The 18,866-nt window shown below is 48.8% G+C and overlaps 1 protein-coding gene across 2 annotated transcripts in view; it reads right to left on the bottom strand.

The window, feature by feature from the left end:
- Nucleotides 1-5,352: 5,352 nt before the first annotated feature.
- Nucleotides 5,353-18,866, bottom strand: part of LOC144155208 (uncharacterized) — a 78,156-nt gene continuing 64,642 nt past the window's right edge. For both annotated transcript variants that reach the window (XM_077686516.1, XM_077686517.1), the window contains 3 exons: nucleotides 15,705-15,793; nucleotides 14,173-14,413; nucleotides 5,353-7,419 (listed from right to left, as the gene is read on the bottom strand). In XM_077686516.1, the coding sequence (XP_077542642.1) occupies nucleotides 7,136-7,419; nucleotides 14,173-14,413; nucleotides 15,705-15,793 (614 nt within the window). In that variant the 3' untranslated portion in view covers nucleotides 5,353-7,135. The remainder of the gene's footprint in view (nucleotides 7,420-14,172; nucleotides 14,414-15,704; nucleotides 15,794-18,866) is intronic.

Below are 18,866 nucleotides of genomic sequence, written 5' to 3'. Positions count from 1 at the left end.
GTTCAACGCACCGAAGCACATACTGGCTATGACGAGGCGCGCCGCAGTGGGGAGCTACGGACTAATTTTGACTAGAGTTCCTGTATATAGTTCGTATAAAGGACCATAGTTGCTCGACCACCCGCCATCTTGCGTTTTTTCTTCTTTTTTTTTTTTTCTTGTGAGGAAAAGTCACCGATCCGTATTTAGGAGCCGCCGTGCCGGTGGCAGCGGCTCGCAGTGTTCGTGGCTTGCCTGCGGGTGGGGGGGGGGGGGGGGGGGGGGAAGGGGGGAGGGGGTTCAGGAGATTAAAGAGTGTGGAGGCGAAAAGGAGGAGATAGGAGCGGCGACGTGCACACACTTTAGTCCCTCTGTGGGCACTGCAGTCGTTCATCTAAGCTTGTGTCCTTCAGGATACGTAGAAGGGATTTTGTTGCCTTCTGCGAATTCGATGCAGGGATCGATGTCCTATAGATGATCTCTACTGTGAGCGGTTGACTGTCTAACCGCTGAGCTCGGCGGCCAACACGCGTTTTTCTGATGAATATTGGTGGAAACGGCAAAGTACATGCTCGATTGTCTCTTCAACCTCGCAGGCGTCGCAGTGGGCGTTACTGGCCATCTCGATGAGGAAGGAGTAGGCTTTCGGGAAGGCCACTCCCATCCACAGTCTACAAAGTAAAGTAGACTGATCGACACAGCCCACGCGGAAGACAGCGCTGGAGTAGAGGGTCGTGGTTATGGAGCCGCGGATGCACAAAGTCCGGTGTATTCCATTGACTAGCGGTAGCCTTACGCGCGAACTGACGAAGCACCCTAGCGGCATCGATCCTTGAGAGCGAAAGCAAGATGGGGCTTTCACTGTCATAGCCTGTGCGGCCGCTGCATCAGCGAAAACATTGCCGGGGATTCCACAGTGGCTTGACAGCGACTGAAATAAAATATTGGGGCGCTTTATGAGGGCCTGGTGAAATAATTTTCGACTTTCTGTCGCCAGGTGATGGAAAGGACCGTAGCGCAGGGCTGCGCGCATCTTTGCAGGACGCCTTTGAAGTCAGAAAAAAATAGACCACTTTTGGGGAGCGGCTTCAATGATGTATTGAAGAGCCCTACGGCTACCTGTAAGTTCAGTAGCCTTCGAGCTTGTGGCATGAGCAACAATTATGTCTGAAGAACAAATCAAATGCCCGCGATTTACGCTGTGAACCAAGTAGGGCGGCAAAACACGACTGCGCAGTTCAAATAAGTGGGAGAAAGAAAACATGACAGCTTGTAATTTTCAATTTAGCATACTCCTTCGTTAATTAGGGCAATGAAAATCTTAAGGACTGCAATTTTACCCCATTATACAAACCAGAGACTGTCCGTTTTACGGTGGGTTTGTGACTGATGCTGCTATATTGCATTAGAAGCGGTAACTTCATGTTATTTGTATTAGACCTGCGACTGGTAGTAACCTTTATAATCTCCCAATCTTAAAAATCAGTAAAACTGGCCACTGTTATGCAGTCACTTGAGCAGTCCAATGTAATGTAATTTGTTTCGTAATAGTTACGACAAAACACCTGCCGCAGGAGGTCAGGTGCTAAAGTGCTGTGCTGCTCAACGCAAGGACCCGTGTTCGATCCCGGCCGTGGTGGCCGCGTTTCTGATTGGGGCGAAAGACGCAAACGTCCGTTTGTCGAGATTTTGGTGCGTGTTAAAGGTCCCCAAGTAGCCGAGATCAATCTGGAGCCCTCCACTACGGTGCGACTCATAGCCCGGGTGTAGCTTAGGCGCGTTAAAACCACCATTTGTTTTTCGTTTTGAATTCTGATAAAACACGAGATACAGCCGTTCCCTGTAACCATACTCCTTCCGTAGACGCCCATGTATCGGCAGCAGACAGTAATTCCCAGTTGTTTCAACTTCACTGCAACTAATCATGACAAGTAAATGAAACCCGACGTAATGATATAGTCGTCTTATCGGCCAGTTGCGGTGTGATTTTTTTCTATATGTCTACAACAGATTGAGAGATACAGAGCATTCGTGTGATATTTGGCTTTAGTGCAAAGTTTATTGTCGTTTTTTTTTGTTTTTTTTCTTTTTTCAACGGACTCGGGCACGATTGAACCATTGAGAGATATCGGTATACAACTTCGCTGCAAAACAACAAAGTTCATTCTAGTTGGTATGACCCTGGTACCTAAATATCGCGTTAAAAGACGCTTTTAATCTACGGTGTTTGTTACATGAAGACTACTTTTTCAACTTTGCTTGGTGTTTGTTGTAGCTACACCCGTACCCACTCGAAACGAGAGTATTTGAGCATTTTTGTCCCAGCTAGAGGACCCCTTTTTTCTGATGGCAGGAAGCTCCTACAATCAGAAAAAAAAGGGGTCCTTTCGCTGAGCGTTTCGCTGAGAAAGAAGAGGTGGTCAATATGTACGCTACTCCTCATGGTCCAAGTGTACTTTGACATGTAAACCCTGAACTTTCACGTTAAATCCCATTTGTAACAGCTCTATAAACCTCACATTTATCCTTTTCAGAATGCGGGCAGTTTTGCATTAGATCACCGGGCAGAATAAGACAAAGGGCGCCTCATTGTAAAAAAAAAGGGGGGGGGAAGCGAAAACATCCGCTTTAGCATACAGTATGTTGACCGAACTTGTCCGACGTATTATTTCTTCCTCTTTTCGCTGGGGTGTTTACCTTTCGTCTTTTCTATCCCCACTCCGTCCGCTTCCGGAGCAAGCCAACGTCCAACCTTTCGGTGGGACCATGGGCGAGCGGAGATTTCTCCTTCGCTGTGTTGGCACGGCGTGCCTGCGAGCGGCGCCACTAGAGGTCCCCTTCTGCTAGTCTCGTGCACGGGAGAAATCACTCCGACGCCTCTTGAATTAACGCCCCAGGACACACGCCCCGGGGAGACTCACTCGATCTTGAGCCGATTCGAGGACGGCGTGTCGCTCAGCGGGCGAAAGACGCCGAGATTGTTTTTTTGCGTCGGGCTTGTGTCTCAGTTACCTTCCCTCGCGCATCTCTGCTGTTTTCACGGGGAATATCGCGCATGCCCGGCTCCAACAAAGCCTACACGTTCGTGGGCACGCCTCGGGACCAAGACTCGCTCATAGTTATCGCTAACGGGACGTCGCGGAACGATAGGCGGGGTTCGTGATAACAGCCAGCCTCCGAACACTCTTCTGATCTCGTTGGCGAAACTGTGGCTGCTTGCGTGTGTATGGATACATCCGTCACTTGTAAGCGTATTCGTTGTTCGTGCCAATGTCTTCTAAGTCGAAATTAATCCTGACTTTATTTTTATTTTCCCCTCACTTATCCAGAGTTGTTGTGCTGTAGCGAATACGCGTCCCACTCTAAGAAAGGAAACAAAATAACGCATTTCGGATGCTGGTATACCTCTTTTCCCTTATTCTTTTACGTATGCCTTCCTCTTCGGCACCCAATACCCACCTGCTGCGGGGTACTGACGGCTCGAAACCGGGCCGCTCTTAATGTGCGGTGCATAATCCCTGTTCAGAGGCCCGCTGAACGTCTAAGGCTGAGAGCACTCAACAGCCATTAATCCCGTGTCTTTCCCGGTTATATCCGGACAGTGACTGCAGTGCATTGCGCAACAGACGCAGCGCGCAACGAAAGCTATCAGTGTTGCGTTATATTACATCCACCTCCTTTCTCGATCCAGTTCCCACACAACAGAAGCCGAAGGGCCTTGAAACTCCATCATGGCCTTGCAAACATGAATAAGAACAAACTTAAAATTGGCGCCATCGCTTTAGAACATTACAAAATTATAACCCCTTCCCTACCGAAACAGGGATGCGCGAGAAGCTTGACCTCAGCGAAAACGAAAACGACCAAAATCAAAACGCAAACAAAAACATTTCTGCAAAAATTGAAAGGCAATGACCGAAATGAAAACGCAAAACCATCGATCGAACAAAATAAGCCCCTTTCATGTTTGCTGTACGTTATAGTAAATCATTGATTAATTCTAGGGTTTTAACGCGCCGACGATGAGGCGCAGGCGATGAGGCGCACCGTAGTGGAGGTCCGGATTAATTTTGACCACCTGGGGATCTTTAACATGCGCCGAAATCTCGTACACACGGGTGTTTTTGCTTTTCGCCTCCTTCAGAAAAGCGGCCGCCGCGGCCGGGAATCGAACCCGCGACCTCGTGTTAAGCAGCGCAACGCCTTAGCCACTGAGCCACCGCGGCGGGTATTATAGTAAATCATTCGTCGGCGATTATCGTGAACGTCTACGTTCTTCAACGGCTGCCCGCACTTCCGAGGAACAAACCACGCGTGGCCGGCCCATGCCGCGCTAGATGTGGATTGCCCGTCGAGAGCGAGCGACCGCACCTGCGAAATGGCCTAGCTGATGCGTGCGACGACGCTGACTGGCTCTCATTGCGGCGTAATATAGCGCGGTACTTATGCGCGCGCGCCTGCGTCATCTGCGCCAAAGCTCAGCAGTCAACACTTTATCCCTGGCCAATGCTCCAGAGTGGGTACGAGTCAAACACCTCAAGGGCACCATCTTCACCATAATCGTCGTCATCGTCATTAGAATACGTCGTTAAAGGTGGCTTTGCCGCAAAGCGTTTCCGCGTACGCCACCAGCGACGGCACAAGTCAACCAAAACAAGCTTAGAAGCTTCGCTTGAAGTGATCAAAAAAGAACATATGGGTTCCCGCAGCTGTAATGATATTGAACTTTTGATGGAGACAAAGCTTCTAGGGTCGTTTCTGATAGGCACGTCCACGACAACGAAATAAAGCATTAATTACTGCCTGCATTGCTGTTTGTAATGGGCAGGGCCTGTTTACCGCTTAGAGATAAGGGTAGCTTTTAAGCTTCCGTAATGGATTTTAACGAAGAAAAGAACAAAGGATCTGGAAGCGCTTTCAGCAAAATCAAACAACGAGGGGCGCCGTAACTCATTAGCAAGAATCACATCAAATATTGCATACAAAAAAAGAAGAGAAGCTGTCGTAGTGTTGACACTCTGGCGAGTTGGTGTACACGTATGTTCATTACGACAGCGCAGCGCAGACAGGACACAGAAAGAGGAAACAACAGAACGAGCGCTGAGTCCCGCTGTTTCCTCTTCCAATGTTGTGCCGGCTCTGCTGTGTCGGGATTAACGTAGAAGGGAAACAAAATTATGTTGTGCTAACAATTATTGCGCAACTTATTAGGCGCTCTGTGATTAATCTTCACGGCTCTGTTTTATAAAATGCTAAATCAAGTTGCATGTCAAGAGCGAAATCTGTTGTTTCACTAGGCGCAACGCAAAGGCAACACAAACAAACGCAATCATAATGCGCTGTCTTTGGCATTGAAGACAAGAAAGCGGGACGTTTAGTACCACAAGAGTAAACTTTTATTCCAAAACAAAAGCAAGAATATGCAAAGCAAAAAACTTTGTTGCTGCTTAGTAACTAAAGAAACGACTATAAGTTTTTTTTTTTTCAGAAAATAATATACAAATCGTTCACAAGGATTCAAAGACCTAAAAAACATGCACTAGTCTCTTTTTTCCGTGTTTTCGTTTTTTCGCAGGGCAGATTAAGCCACATAAGGGAACAGCAATCATTTAGGCTTTTCATCAGCAATACAACACAATATACGCAAACGGCGAAAACACCAACAATGAAAATTACATCAAAGACATCAGGTGCACTGCAATAGACTGCTTGTGACGACATTTTCATACAACGCCGAAGATACACGTGGAAGGTATATAGATGATGCGACTATGATAACGCACAAAACAGAAAGAAGAAGGAAACAAACTTTGAGTCGTGAACACAAACCACTGACCAGCAGTCGCTTTCACCTCTCCCATCCTGAACCATGAACTGATGCGCGTGAACTGATGCGAAGACATTGCGCGCACACAATGAAACACGGCGAATCCCACTGCGTTAACAGGAGCGAAATGTACAACGAAAAACTATGCTTGGAAAGCACAAATTCTTGGGTAACAGCGCCAGAAAAGCTGGCATCCAAATGGCCAGATGATACCGTTTGGTAGATAGTATCTTACGCTTTCACCGGTACATTGTGGCCTAAAGAGGGGAAAACAAGACGCAAAATTTACATAAACCAACAACACGAAAAGGCAGCATGTGTTTGCTCCTCTTAGTGAAATCAGCAACAACAAATGCATTGTTATATGCAAATCTCGCCGCGAAGGGCTCCGTCCAGGAGCAAGGAATTAAATGGGAGGTTACGTCAACACTACTGTGGCAGTTCATATAATTTAATCGCAGAAGTCCTCGTGATTACTCGCTTAATGTTGTATTTATGAGCAAATCAAAAAGACTTTGCTCTTTCTATATATAGCTCACTCATAGAATTTCTTAGAGAGAGTCCCTTCTAGATAACTTCCATAACAAATTAACCCCTCCCCCTCCCTCGTGGTATTTTTCGACATAACCCAACGAAAGTAGAGGAAGTACCTTCTAATATTCCGAAGCACTCGTTCGAGAAAGGGAGAAAAACTAACCTTGGTGGTTAGCGACGTCATGGTCACTAATGTAAGCTCCTGGAAGCGCTCCTGGCATGCTTTAGAGCCAGACGCAGACGGCAACAAAGAAACACCGACAGGTGGTATGAAATGAAAGGGAGACCGCCAATTCTGTTTCGACAGCGCCTTAAGTTGGGCGCTGCTACGGCATCTCGGCCGACCTCAGCCTTGAGTCACGCACAGGTGAGATAAACGCTAAGCAACGCTGACGTGAGCAATGAATGTTAGACATGAATGACTTGAAGTTTATGGAACCTTGATCGTTGACTAGCCTTCGCAGTACATAAGGCAGCCTGTTTTCTGTTCCCGGGGCCGTTAAACAATTCAACTGGCCTCGTATACGGCATGTGAACGCACACGTTTCCATCGCCAGTGAACTGTCGACAAGGCTTGTCATTAGAGCATCACCGTTATTTACAGTAAATAGCCGCAACACTGGAAACATCAAATTACGCCCAGAAATTCTCGCAACAAAAGCCAATTGTGCGAGCAACGCAGTCGCCATGTCTTCGGCCCAATGTACAGTGCGACCCTGATGGGCGCTTTCCAGAGAAGCGGCCACACGTAGTAGAGAGAGCACAACCCAAGAGTGCCGCGTGCACGGCCGGCGCTCAGAGGACGTGGAGGTCGTCGCAGGAGCGCGATCGCGAGCAGGCCTTTCGCAGGAACCGCTTGAGGAAGACCTTGGCCTTGCACCCAGAGAAGGAGGACGTGCAGCTGGAGTTGCGGCCCCGCATGCGGACCGAGTCGCGCTTACAGCTCTCCTTGTAGCTGATCTGGTTCTTGAGACGAATCTGGTGCAGCAGGCCGGCCAGCAGCTCGTCCACGTGGTGGTTGATGCACGCCGACGTCTCGATAAACTTGACCCGCTCGTTGGTGGCCAAGCAGCGCCCATCTGCGAAAGGAGCGGAACACCCGCCGTCAGGCCCATTCGTTCCGCTGTCCCCGTTACGAGACATCAGATATACGTCCTGCCGCCTGTGATAAACACCATGCGAATAGTCCCGATACACTTCCACCTGCTAGGGGCGGTTGAGCTGCAGTTTGGCTATGGAGCGACCGCCGGACTGCGGGCATCAGTCTGCTACAGGCTATACCAATAAGGATTTTATTTTTATCTCGTTCACGATATGGGCCCGCCCGCCTAAGCCCTGAGAATATGAGAATATCTGTAAAGAACGCTTGAGGAGCTGTACTCAAATACCTCAGGGGTATAGTTGAAGATAAATATGCATAAATCGGAAGTAGTATTAAACAGAGCTACAGAAAAACTCCCCGTCAGCCTAGGTAATGAAATACTAGAAGAGATGGTTGAAAATAACTATCATGGACAAGTCTACACCCCACCATCCCAAGCGAGCTTGATTTAAAGAGACCCTGCCTCAACTTCTTTTTCTAAATTTTCAATGCTTTCATAACATAGTCAACAAACGCATCAAGTACTTAGAATAGGGGGTCACAAAATACCTCAGCCCAAAATTACCGATCTGTGCCCGTCAGATAATTTACATACTGGCTCAAAAGATATCTCTCTTTCCCAATCTTGGCGTTCTCCTAGCACTCGAATGACGACATTACAACGTTGTAGCGGCTATTGGCTGTTTTCCTTTCAGTTGCTGCAATGAACTAATTCGATAGCCACTTTTTAGAAAACCTCCACAAAATCTCGGGTGGAGAAAACTCGGGTGGAAGACGTATAGCTCAAATTAAACGAAAGAAAAGAGTGGGGTTCGGCAGGGCCTCTAATGTGAAGAACCGCCTAGACGACCCGTGGACCATCGTCGTAACAGAATGGCTACCGGTAGACGGGATAGAAGTAAGGCAAGATAGATAATTTGACGAAGGGATGAAGTCGGAAAATTCGGGGGGGGGGGGGGGGGGGGGGGGGGCTGCAGAGAACATGTAGGCGAGAACATGTCGGCAAACCTCTCTGCTTTCGTCTAATAAAGAGCTCTCTCTGTCTCTCTCTCTCTCTCTCTCCCTCGCAACGAAAGAATTTGGATAGTGTAAAAAGTATTTGGGAGTGGCCCTCGTCCTTCCGTGTACATAAACGCCCTTATTATGCATGCTGAATAACACACCACAGGAAAAGGAAGAACGACATCGAAAAATAGAAGCCTGTTTAAAGGGACACTCAAGTCAAAACCAAAGTTGGTCTAACTAAATAAATTGGCATCCCCAGAAAATCAATATACCGTTCTCTGGGGCAGTACCTTGAAAATACCCACCTAAAAAATCAAAAAGTGAAGCTATCAGTCGCCTCGCAGAGATGATGGAAACGGCGACTGAGAGGATGTGCCAAGAGTCACGTGACGAACAACAGTACGAGAACCGCACACACAATCTTAAAAAAAAACACATAAATCTTTCTTTGCACTTTAAATTTGATAAGTCATAAAGAACACACCCAGGCATAATTTCTGTTCAGGCATTCTGTTCAGGCATTTCTGTCCAGGCATTTATCTGTTCAGGCATAAGAACACGCAGGCATAATTTAAGACGTGCCGAAATTCGCAAGCTGCCAAGCCACGGCGCCAGTGGCGGTTGCGATGGTTTTTGCAGGTTCGGCGTAGTTGGCGCCATAGAGTTTTATTAGTATGAAACTCTATGGTTGGCGTAGTCACATGCCTGTTATCTCCTTGGTTACATCATGGCGGCAAGTAGCGCGTCGACCCTCGAGTGTTCCGCACTTCTGTGGACAGTGATTTGCGTCTGAGAGAACAAGTGTTTTGCTCTCTCACGTACCGCTGTCTGCCCGAACGAATTTTGCACCCAGGCCGGCGGCCGAAGCTGTGTGAGCGTTCGCTTCGCGATGAAACGCGACAGCGAGCTTTAGCGGCTTGACTGTGCTTACTATGTTGGAATTATCACTAGCGACTATTGAATCCCGCACCGGGTATGTAGCGTTTGCGCGATTTTATAAATTTCCTTCTCGGCTTGCGCCGGAGTAAATCGCTATAAGCGAGTGATATGCCCTTACGACGAACAAGAGGTAATAAGATCGCCTGTTAATTTCGCGCTTCGGCCTCAAAGCACATGCCATGACTATGTGTTTATTTAAATCCATTTCTTGATTGCCTTGAAGTTGAATAAAATGTGGGCGTCAGACCGGGTCTTTCGATTCAGGGTGTTGTGTGCCGCTATGCTTCCACTACGGTGCGGTAAAGCGATGTTTTTATCATGTTATGCACGTTTTTCATCCTATACTGTCCCCAAAGCGTTTGTTGGTAGTAGTTGGGGCGCTCGTAAAAGCTCTAGGCACACTTCTGGCAGGTGGGCTAATAGGCAACTCGCTTCGCAAAACATTCAACAGATGCCGCTATAAGCGTTGCCACATCGCGTCAGAAAACTGACGAAAAGTTCTACTAAAACTCACGTCGCGGTGCCGACGCAGCTGGCCGAACAAATGTAGCGTTGCACGCTGTTACAAGCTAAACTAACACATGACGCCCCACTGTTATGCCGAGTTATAAACGAGGCTATGACCGAGTGCGTCGCAGCGACTAAAACCGAGCTATCCATAACGAGAATGCAAATCAAAAGAGCTCCCTTGTCATCGTCCGCGCTGTGGTTGCGCTGTCCGCTAGACGTTTTGCAGGTGAAGTAAAAGGCCTCGCGGGACATTCACATTTTTTAACCACTATCTCACGTCCCGTGCAGCACCAAGATCGGCGCACAGAGAGTGGCAGGTAACGGAAGTGTAGGCGGGCAAGCTGTTTTGTCGTATGCGCTGAGTGTGTGACCAGTGGCTCCTGCGGCCGCGTTGGTTCGCTCGGTAAGTTTTAGTTTACCTGCTAGACCACCCGCTGTCTCACTCGCTTCCGGCAACCGTTGACGTCACGCGAAATGTCATGAAATGTCGAGAGGAATGAAATTCTGATTTAATGACTGATTGATTTATTGATTGATTGATTGATTGTGGGGTTTAACGCGCCGACGCTACACAGGCGATGAGGCGTGCCGTATACTGGAGGGCTCAGGACTAATTTTGACCACCTGGGTATTTTTAAAGTGCGTCGAAACCTCGAACGCACGGGCGTTTTCGCTTTTCGCCGCCAACAAAAAAGCGGCCGCTGCGGCCGGGAATGGAACCCGCGTCCTTGTGCTCAGCAGCACAACGCCATAGCCACTGAGCCACCGCGGCGGGTGGAATAAAAGGCGTTTCTCAATTTCTAATTTCTCGGCAATTGAAGCATCTTTCGCCACCGAATAAACGCTGACAGGGCTTCGGGGCAGTGAACCTTTCGTGTAAGCCCAACTTGCAATTTGCCTTCAGTGTCCCTTTAAGTATATTTCATCACGCGCGTTGCCTTTCAAGGCTAATAGGCCATACACAAACACTGCCCACCTTTATACATCCCCGTTTCACGCAACACCTTTTCACGTCATGTGCTACTTCGACCGGAAGTCAAATGAAATTCGACATCTGCATGCAGCACAAACAGGAAAAGCAGCCTCCATAAAAGGGAGCAAGAGCCGTGCAGACGTTTCGTGCGCAAAGGAAATCACCTATGCACTCAAGCTTTTCCCGCGCAAAACCTCGTGGGCTTCTGTAAGTAAGCACACTATTATGCACGTAACTGCCGCCTTTGATGTCTGCACGAAGGCCAAGTGGAAGCTTCCGTGTACCACCGTGCGTAATGGTCGGCTGCCTGCTGAATGCATATGAAATCGTGTCCTTGCGCCGACCAGCTGCAACGATTTGGCCGGTGCTACGCGCGAGCTTGTTTCTCCGAAAAGTTGGCCCGGGCAGCGAACAAACCTTTCCGTACAGCAGGGCAGCCCGCGCCTGGGCGCGCAGCTGCGCCCGGCGTCGTGCGACACAGCCGGCGGCAGCCACGGAGGAGTCTTTATAGCGCACTTCTGGCTGCTATCGCGCCTGACACAGACCCATAAAAATGTCGGCGGCTATTATAAATCTATTCATGCATGCGGCACATCTGCGCACATCTGCGCGGCCGTGACGTGAGGTGGCCCAGCAATCGAACGAAGTGATGGGCCCCCAGCCGCGCACTGCATCGGTTTTTGTTTCGGTGTACTGCGGAGACCAGCAGAGGGATGATGATTTTGCATCAGTTTAATGGCGATCTTTTGGCTCCACACGTCCATCACTGAGAAGTGGGATAGCGTTTGTTCGTTGTGAGTCGGAAGCCGGAGGACAGGAGTTGCGCGCCTCTGGTACGACTGGCGGAAGGCACCTCGACACGAGTTATCTAGAGGACGCGGCCTGTCTCATCTGTCTATTTGTGCGAAGCTTGCGGAAGGTGTTGACAGCTTCTGTTTTTCGGGGGGCCAGTAGTGCAGGCCTTGTCAAGATGGCGGTATGTTGTAAAATTAGGCTGTCACGACGGAATTGCTGGAATAGCCTCCAGCCACCCACCTGATAGTTGGTCATAGCGAAAGAAATAAATTGCCCTCTTAATGCTTTTCTTGTTTTGGGGCTCAGCATTTTGAACGTGCGAGTGCTTACGACACTGCTGTTCAGAATATTTACGATTCTCCGCACTCGAGAAAAACCCTACATTGCCCGATGCTTTCCACCCCGAAGGACGTCTGCTAACATCTTGTTAGGCTCAAATTCTCTCCGAAAATTAGTTTTTAATCACAGAATTCGCGTGAAAATCAACTTCTCTGAGCCCGCATAATACACGCTGTACAGGTATACTGGGAGTGAGCCTAATAGAGAGCGAAAATTTCACCGTAGAGAATTGTTTAACCATTACAAAATTGCGTTTATTACAGTTACTGCCCACGAAAACTTGTTTGGATGTGAGTTTCGCCTCTGCATGTTTGAAAAGAAATAGGAAATCTCGAGAACAGACTTCACAAAAAATAAACGTATGCCACCATTCCACAGTTCAGTAGTATATGCTTCTCTGGCGTAAATCTTGGATGCAAATTGAAGCAGCTTTCTGTCGTAAGAGGACGAAGGCGACGACTTGCTTCAAAAACTCCACAAATGGTAAGCGTTTGCGCGCTAGTCTTCGCACGTTTCCTGCTGTTTTTTCTTCTCAAACAGCACCAAAGGATTAATTTATTCTTTTATTAATAAAGTCGAGACCGGAATTGCTCCATGACTTTGATGGAAACGAAATTTCTTCTGGGTTGCGAATGTAGTTGATTTGATTGATTGTAGGGTTTAACGCGCCGACGCAACGCAGGCGATGAGGCGCGCCGTAGTGGAGGGTTCCGGATTAATTTTGACCACCTGAGGATCTTTATCGTGTGCCGAAACCTCGTACACACAGGCGTTCTTGCTTTTCTCCTCCAACAGAAAAGTGGCCGCCACGGCCGGGAATCGAACCCGCGATCTCGTGCTCAGTAGCGCAACGCCTTAGCCACTGAGCCACCACGGCGGGTTTGAATAAAGTTCGACTTAGCTTGCAGTCTCACCTCTATAAAATACAAACTTGGATTAAAATTTAAAAAAAAAGAAGTATTGCCGATTTCATGGTGTACTACTGGATAATTGTGAAGCCTTTTCTATTAGTCAGTAGTAGTTCTTTATTGTTTTTCAAAGTCGGCGCGCTTTCTTTGATAGAATGATCTCTGCAGAGTTGTAAACCTTGGAGGTTTGTGTACACTTCTCGCCTTTTTTCACTTTATAACAATAACCGACGCTACTATTAAAAAAACATTTTGATTCCTTTCTACGACTTCACAAAAAGTAAGCAACTGCTTTGCCTGACTGACAATCCCCGACAATACCGTTTTACCACATAGCTGGAACGTTCGGGGGTGAAAGAAGTCATTCATTTTACTCTCCAGTGAACATGGGGGAGCCTTCGCCAACCTCACTAACCATCAACCGTGCGGTCGCAGCGTGGCCCTGATAGAGAGACCAAGGTCACAGTCGCATTATACGTGTGTCTCAAAGCGACTCAGACCATTCGACATTAGCGAGCGCGCAAATATACGCAGACACGAGCGGACTGCCAGGGATATTGGGAGTGTGTCGCGCCGGTCCCATAAGAGGCTTTCAAAGAAGCAAGCATGATGAGATCGGCTGAAAGGACGATGCCTCTGCGCGCTGGCATCTTTTTCCTTTTTATTTCGCTTTCTAAGGCAGCTACAGAGGCCGCGCGTCTAAGGTTCTCCTTTACCGTTGCTTCGACAGCAATGATGAAGCCGCTCTATCTTTTACCTGTGCATTGGCTAAGCCCCAAGCGGGTCGTAATGCGTGGCGCAGCCAGTGGCGGCACGATTAATGCGCCCGGCATGCTAGACCGCCCGCGCTATATTGCGAGGAGTATGCAATCAAGCGACGGTGTGATGCAACCCGTTCTCCGTGTACACAGTTCCGTAAGACTGACCACGCGCACCAAAGTACGGCTGCTTTAAGGGGCCTGCCTTCCTTCTCTCAAAGACTGCTTTTTCCGCAGGGCTTGCCCACGAATATGTTACAGATGTGAGCATGCGCCGCCCTTGGCCAAAGCGCAGTCCCCGAAGGGGCAGTGGGTAACCGTCATCGGCGTTGGAACTAAAAAACTTCGAAGGTCGAAACCCCGGTAACTACCCCGTGTAGTCGTGTTGATCCGCTAATGATGCTGGGGGAGTACAGATTAGACCGCAACTCTCACTGCGGCTCTGCGCGAGGACGTAAAACCAGGACCGTTAGAAGGCACAGTGCAAGCGATAAGCTGCTCACCGTCGGTGGTGACAGTGCGATGGCGAACGAGATCCGTCTTGTTTCCCACCAGGATGACAGCTTTGTGGTCCACGTTGTCCCAGCGGTGGACTAGGGACAGGTACTCCTTGGCGGTCTTCAGGCTGTTGCGACTACAGACATTGTAGACGACCAGGTAGGCGTCCGGACGATACATGGCCGCCGGGTTGAACAGCGTTGGCGGCGTTCTCAAGGCCTGGCACGGGTTCTTGGCATGCTGCAGCTGCACGTAAGGCGATCGTTACTGAGGCGCCTCTCACGTAAGTGTCAGCGAAGAGGCAGCAGCCTCGATCTGAGCGCTACGCGGCCCACGCTTAGGCTATTCGAAAAACTACGGCACAGCTATCAATCAAATACGCTGACGACAGCAGCCACTACCACCATCACAGCGACAAAACATTTGATTATTACGCATCAAGCATTGATTATTAATTAAGATATCTGTTATGACAAAAAAACTTGTCAGTAGCACATTACAGCCAAATCCTACGAAAAGCGAGGCAATCCACACCACATGAGGCATTTATTTTGTGATTCGTACGAATATGCGGGCGCAGCACATACAGACAACTGGGACGACCATCCCCATCAGCACGTCATCGTTAATCCTTTATGGGAAAATATCATTCGCTGTATGAACCGAGTACTTTGGTTTTCTTTCTTTTTAATTGTGCCGCAGGTAGCAGCATTTTGCCAATCGTTACTGCGATAGCCGAAACAGGGAGGAGAAACAGGGGTGCCAGGCGCGCAGTGCGCTCGTGCGTTTGTGCTTACGGGCCTTCCTATTTGTCGTGGCTGCAAGATGAATGGCCGATAGGGTACAATGCCTGCAATGCTGCCGTGCATCCGTGCTACGCGCGTGTCGCATCGGCGTTCCTCTCGAGATGGCCATTGCATCATTTATTTGCGCGCCGAACGAAGCCGTGTTTACAGCAGGGACGTACGGAGCACCCGGAGGTGGGCAGCCGGCGATGAGGACTGTCTTTTGCGCGCTCCTGCCGTCGAGTTTTCTTTCTGCTAGAAGGCGTGCACTGCGTACTCATTTCGGGCTGTCGTCATATGTTATTTTTCCCTGCTCGGCTGTGAAAATAACGCCATAGCCGACACTATAATCTTATTTTCCTCTTCAGGAGGTAGCGATGTGTTTTCATGTATTCCCGAACCACGGAAGAAAGCCGACGCGGGGATCCCTTTGCAGATTTTACCATCTGAATCATGAGCGTTGAGCCCACACTCGCGCTAGTAGATTACAGTTAATGGGTAACAAAACATTTCAGTTTCCTTTGCGCTACTGAATCAAATTAGCCCGAAAATCTGGATAAACAACTTCGGTAATGTCAGCCGCTACGTGGCCAGATTTAAATATTCGAGAAACACTAAATAAAATTTATTAGGAGGAAATTCAACCCATCATTGGACTGCCTCTGCTTCGACATGATCAAGCGACAACATGCTCTGCTCGAAGCCCCACAGTTGAAGCAGCCTTTGCCAGCGCTTGTGAGCCATGCACTCACCAGTTCGTCTTGATGAACGTGCTCGATGAAGATAAGCTCCGACTCTTCTCCGTTGAGGACCACCATGACCGACTTCTCATTCTGTTCGTCTGCGAAAAAAAAAGAAGCGAAGAAGGAAAAGAAGAGAGAATGAGAAGACGGCTCAAAGGAAGGCAAAAAAAGAAAGGCGAACGCAGCACCGAATGAAATGGCCAGCCATTCGAAGTATTCTTTCACGGCTCGCCTTCGCGAGCCACTGAGCTTATTAGGCTCCGTCTCAGAAACAACGGTGGAAGGCCGAACTAAGGATGCGCTCCCGGCGTTCCGGCTGCAGCATCGGGACCAATTTACGTGCAAATGTCGGGCCGCAAAGAGATCAGCGCGACTGCAGGAAGCGCATCCCGCTTGCCATATGTACAGAGGATTGGAAACAGCGGGCCGGCCGAAGGTCGGAGAAAAAAAAAAAATCGAGGCAACCAAAAGCGCAAGCGTGAACTTTTAGTCTCGCCTCTCCTCATGCCACGAGCTGTTTACAAGTCAAGGACAAGACTTGAACCAAGCAGCTCAGGTTCATACTTAACACGATCCATGTTTTTTTTTTATGTTTTTGAGTCTTTATTTGTCGGTTGCCTTATTGGAATAAACGCCCCAGTAAGACCAGAACAGCTCCATCTATTATTTCATCCTCGCTGGTTGGTTCACGAAGGAAATGTTACACGAAGAAACAGTGAGAAATCGCCTTTTTGATTGATTGATTGATTGATTGATTGATTGATTGATTGATTGATTGATTGATTGATTGATTGATTGATTGATTGATTGATTGATTGGAGGGTTTAATGCGCCGATGCAACGCAGGAGATGAGGCGCGCTGTAGTGGAGGGCTCCGGATTAATTTCGACCACCTGGGGATCTTTAACGTGCACCGAAATCTCGTACACAGGGGCGTTTTTGCTTTTCGCCTACATTAGAAAAGCGGACGCCGCGGCCGGGATTCGAACCCGCGTCCTTGTGCTCAGCAGCGCAGCGTTTTAGCCACTGAACTACCGCGAGGGGTAGAAATCGCCTTTCAAAAATCGAACGCAGAAATCTCGCAGTATTATTTATAGCCGCTCGATCTTCTGGTGGAAAAATAAGCCTCAAATTTATTGCGACTGCTTGCTTCATTTATTCTTTCTCAACAAAATATGAACAAGGAGCGGAAGAAGGCGGGCGTGCCGATCGGTTCAGCGTCAGCGAGGAAAAAAATCGTGCAATTGCTGCGGAGGTTCTCCATTCGACGTGGACAGATATTCCTCGTTTAAGAAAAGATACGCTATGTGCGTAGAAGTATCTCCCAAGTCGCCGCTACTATTCTCTTTCAAGTCTTCCCAGACAATATAGAATTTTTTTTTGTTTTCTTCCTTCGAGTTCAAGCACGCAGGCATAGACCCAAAGCCATGGTTCTGTAATTCTGAACCCCGGTGTTACTAGGCTGCCTCGAATGGTCGGCGGCCGACCTGCACACGCTCCCACATCCAGCGTCCAGCACCTCATTCCTGCTGGGGTAGAACGCTACCGCCTACGTCATGCGAGAAGGGCAGCGTATACGATCGAAATGCCGGGTTCCAGGGCAATGCGGTTTCCAAAGGAAAACAGGGGAGCACTCACAAATACAACAAAGTTCTTCCATGGGGATTTCGCAGCTCCACACCGGGACAGCGTTTTCCTGGCCTGCATATATTTCCCTTTATTTCTACGTCTCCCGCACAATCAAATGCGCGCGTACGTGCGAAAAGGCACATAGTTCTTCTCGCAATGAGAAAAACCGCTCTCCGACTCGCGCGTAGGCTAAGCTCACCAGTCGAACCGCCCGGCAATGCTATTTTCGGGGCTCAACGCAATCGACAGGTTCTTTTGTGCTGGCCTGCACGGGGAAGCTCGTACCCGCGAGCTGCGCATACAAATAGAGTGGAACCGCTGTTGCCTCTGAGAAAACAAGCGTCCGTGATGCACGCACGTTGTGCAAGGCGGGCCCTTTCCAAGTCACGTGACATGGCGCAGGGCTACCGCGGTGGCTGTCAGCGTCCGCCGGCGCATCAGTCCGGCGCGGGTGTAAAGCTCGCGACGCATTGGACGAACAGCCGCGGCCGGCCGATACAAGGCATTAAATATAGTGTTCGTCCCGCCGACGCCGAGGGGCTAATTTTGGCCGCCACGGGAAGAAGAAAAGAAGGCGCCTAGTTGGAAATAGAGGAAGCGCCAGGCCAAACACAAACATTTCACGCAGCCTTATTTCGGTCCACGATTTTCTTCCCGCCGGCGCCACTGCGGGCTGTGCGTGCGCGGTGAGAGTGAACAGACGCCTGCTTTCGATAGCTGCCATACACGGGGGAAGGCTGCGTTCAAGGTTGGAGCCCTCTGGGTTACGTACGCGAAAATGGCCGCGTGTCCTTGTGGCAAGGTTACCGATCAGGCATGACCGCAGAGCAGGGGAAAAAAAAGAGACGCCAAAGAAGAAATAGGCTGGATGGACCCAAATGAGAACGATCTCGATGCAAGAGACGGTTGTATGCGTTTAATTTAAAGAACAACGTCCAGAGCGCTCTTTCGCTGCGAATCAACGCAAAAAATGGTATAGAGGTCTCCGAAACAACACGAAGCATGGCACGACCATTTTCTCCCGATGCCATGGAGGACAGAACAGTTTTTCTACCGAAACTTCGAACCTGGTAGTGGCAAAAGTAAATCCTACTTCCCCTATTCGACAATCTCCCAAACTTGGCAGATGCCGTTAAGTGATGCTATCCGAATTCTATCAAAATAACGTGCTGTCGGTTTCTAGTCAACTCATTCTGCAACGGACGTCGTGATGTGGGCGCGGCGTGATCGAGAAGAGCGGGTCATATTTTGAACCCATCACGTTTGCGCGGATGCCATGCCGTGCATTGCTCGGACCCATGAACAATACAATCACAGGCATGTGAATAGTTAACTTGCTTGATCGTTCCTTGCAGTGACAGACATAGATAAAAACAGTAATATGACAACCTTGACTAATAATTTTGCGTCCGGTGACAGTTTTCAGACAAGAATGGCAACGTTTTTATGCCAATATGCCAAATAGCAATCGGCCGAAAAATTTATACACACATATATATATATATATATATATATATATATATATATATATATATATATATA

This window comes from Haemaphysalis longicornis, unplaced genomic scaffold (genome assembly GCF_048455015.1).
Source record: "Haemaphysalis longicornis isolate Haplotype H1 unplaced genomic scaffold, Haemaphysalis longicornis Haplotype H1 scaffold_1, whole genome shotgun sequence".
NCBI lineage: Eukaryota > Metazoa > Arthropoda > Arachnida > Ixodida > Ixodidae > Haemaphysalis > Haemaphysalis longicornis.
This window is presented reverse-complemented; position numbering and strand designations above follow the sequence as displayed.